General features: G+C 63.7%; 1 protein-coding gene across 1 annotated transcript in view; it reads right to left on the bottom strand.

Annotated features, from left to right (window-relative positions):
- The window catches only part of PYROXD2 (pyridine nucleotide-disulphide oxidoreductase domain 2), a gene marked incomplete at its 5' end in the record, with an annotated part of 3,098 nt that overhangs the window by 1,281 nt on the left and 512 nt on the right, over nt 1-1,305 (bottom strand). The window contains 5 exons of the mRNA XM_010138567.1: nt 4-55; nt 164-236; nt 338-472; nt 557-698; nt 1,121-1,218. Of these exons, the coding sequence (XP_010136869.1) occupies nt 4-55; nt 164-236; nt 338-472; nt 557-698; nt 1,121-1,218 (500 nt within the window). The remainder of the gene's footprint in view (nt 1-3; nt 56-163; nt 237-337; nt 473-556; nt 699-1,120; nt 1,219-1,305) is intronic.

Raw genomic sequence — 1,305 nt, 5'->3', positions numbered from 1 at the left:
TGGCCATCACGGGCATTGGGGGCAGCCAGGAAGCTGGGCAGCCGATCCACCGCCACTGGATGCAGGGTGGGGAATGGGGGAAGCAGGGCACAGCTTCTTGCTGGGCATGGTGCAGTGTCCCTTCAGTGGGGACAGTGGTGGAGGTGGCCCTGCTAGTTCCTACCATTGATCTTGGTGACGGGGGAACGGGTGTCAGCTTGGCGGATCCGCTGGACAAAATCCTTTGGCAGCTGCTCCTAGGGTGGGAGATGCCGAAGCAGAGGCCAGCTGTGAGGGGGCAATGCAGCCAGGAGGATGCCACCACACCGAACCCTCTCCAGCCCTGTGCACCTCGTACCTGGGGGATGAGGTCCAGGAAGGTGATTTGGGGGGAGGCACTGGACAGCACCAGTTTGCTCCTCACCTCCGTCCCGTCCTGCAGTGCGACGCCCTGTGCCCGCCCATCCCTGCCCAGCAGCACGTGGCACACCACCTGGGTGGGCAGAGGGGACAGGACTTCACCAAGGGTATCCCTGCAAGCTGGCCAGGCAGCTCCCCACGCCCTGACACCCCATACCTTCTCAGCAAAGATGTGGGCTCCCTGGGCAGCTGCTGCACGGGCAATGGCTTCGGACAGGGCCCCCATCCCCCCAGCCACATAGCCCCAGGCTCCTCGCTGTCCCTCCAGCTCGCCCATCACATGGTGCAACAGCACATACCTGTGGTGGCAGGACCCCAGGTTAGCAGTTGGCAGAGGGGATGGGTCTGTCCCCTGCATGCACATAGTGAGGATGGTGCCACGGCCCCCACAGATGAGACCGTGCCAGCTCATAGGATGCCAGCTCGCTCACAGGGAGCACCCATCAGCCAGGACTTGACCTGACCTTGGGACGGAGGTGTCCAAACACCAAAGGTGCAGCTGGGGACCACTCAGGAGAGCCATATGGCAGAGGTGGAGGGCAGCCCCTTATCCAGACCCAAACCCTCAGTCACCCTGGCAAGGCTGAGTGGGTGTTGGGAGGGAGAAGCCGCAGGGCAGGGCATGGGGTGCTGGGGTGCAGCAGAGCTGAGGAGTTGTTGGCACAGAGGATGGCATGAGGGGACGGTGCAGCCATGAGCCCCAGGGGGAAGGGACCCTCACCCACTGCCGGGGGTGTGGGGGCTGGCCATGGCTCCAATCACCGCATCAGTAGCCAGAGTCGCCTTCAGGGGCTCCGACTCAAACCACTGATCCAGGATCTGGCCCAGCAGAAAAAGAAAGCATCAGGCTTGGGGTGGGGCACTGCTGTACCACCACCACCGGCAGTCAGCGAGGCAGCCGGTGGC

Source organism: Buceros rhinoceros, unplaced genomic scaffold (assembly GCF_000710305.1).
Source record: "Buceros rhinoceros silvestris isolate BGI_N320 unplaced genomic scaffold, ASM71030v1 scaffold25106, whole genome shotgun sequence".
Lineage (NCBI taxonomy): Eukaryota > Metazoa > Chordata > Aves > Bucerotiformes > Bucerotidae > Buceros > Buceros rhinoceros.
Note: the sequence above shows the minus strand (reverse complement) of the source record. Positions and strands in the feature narration are given on the sequence as shown.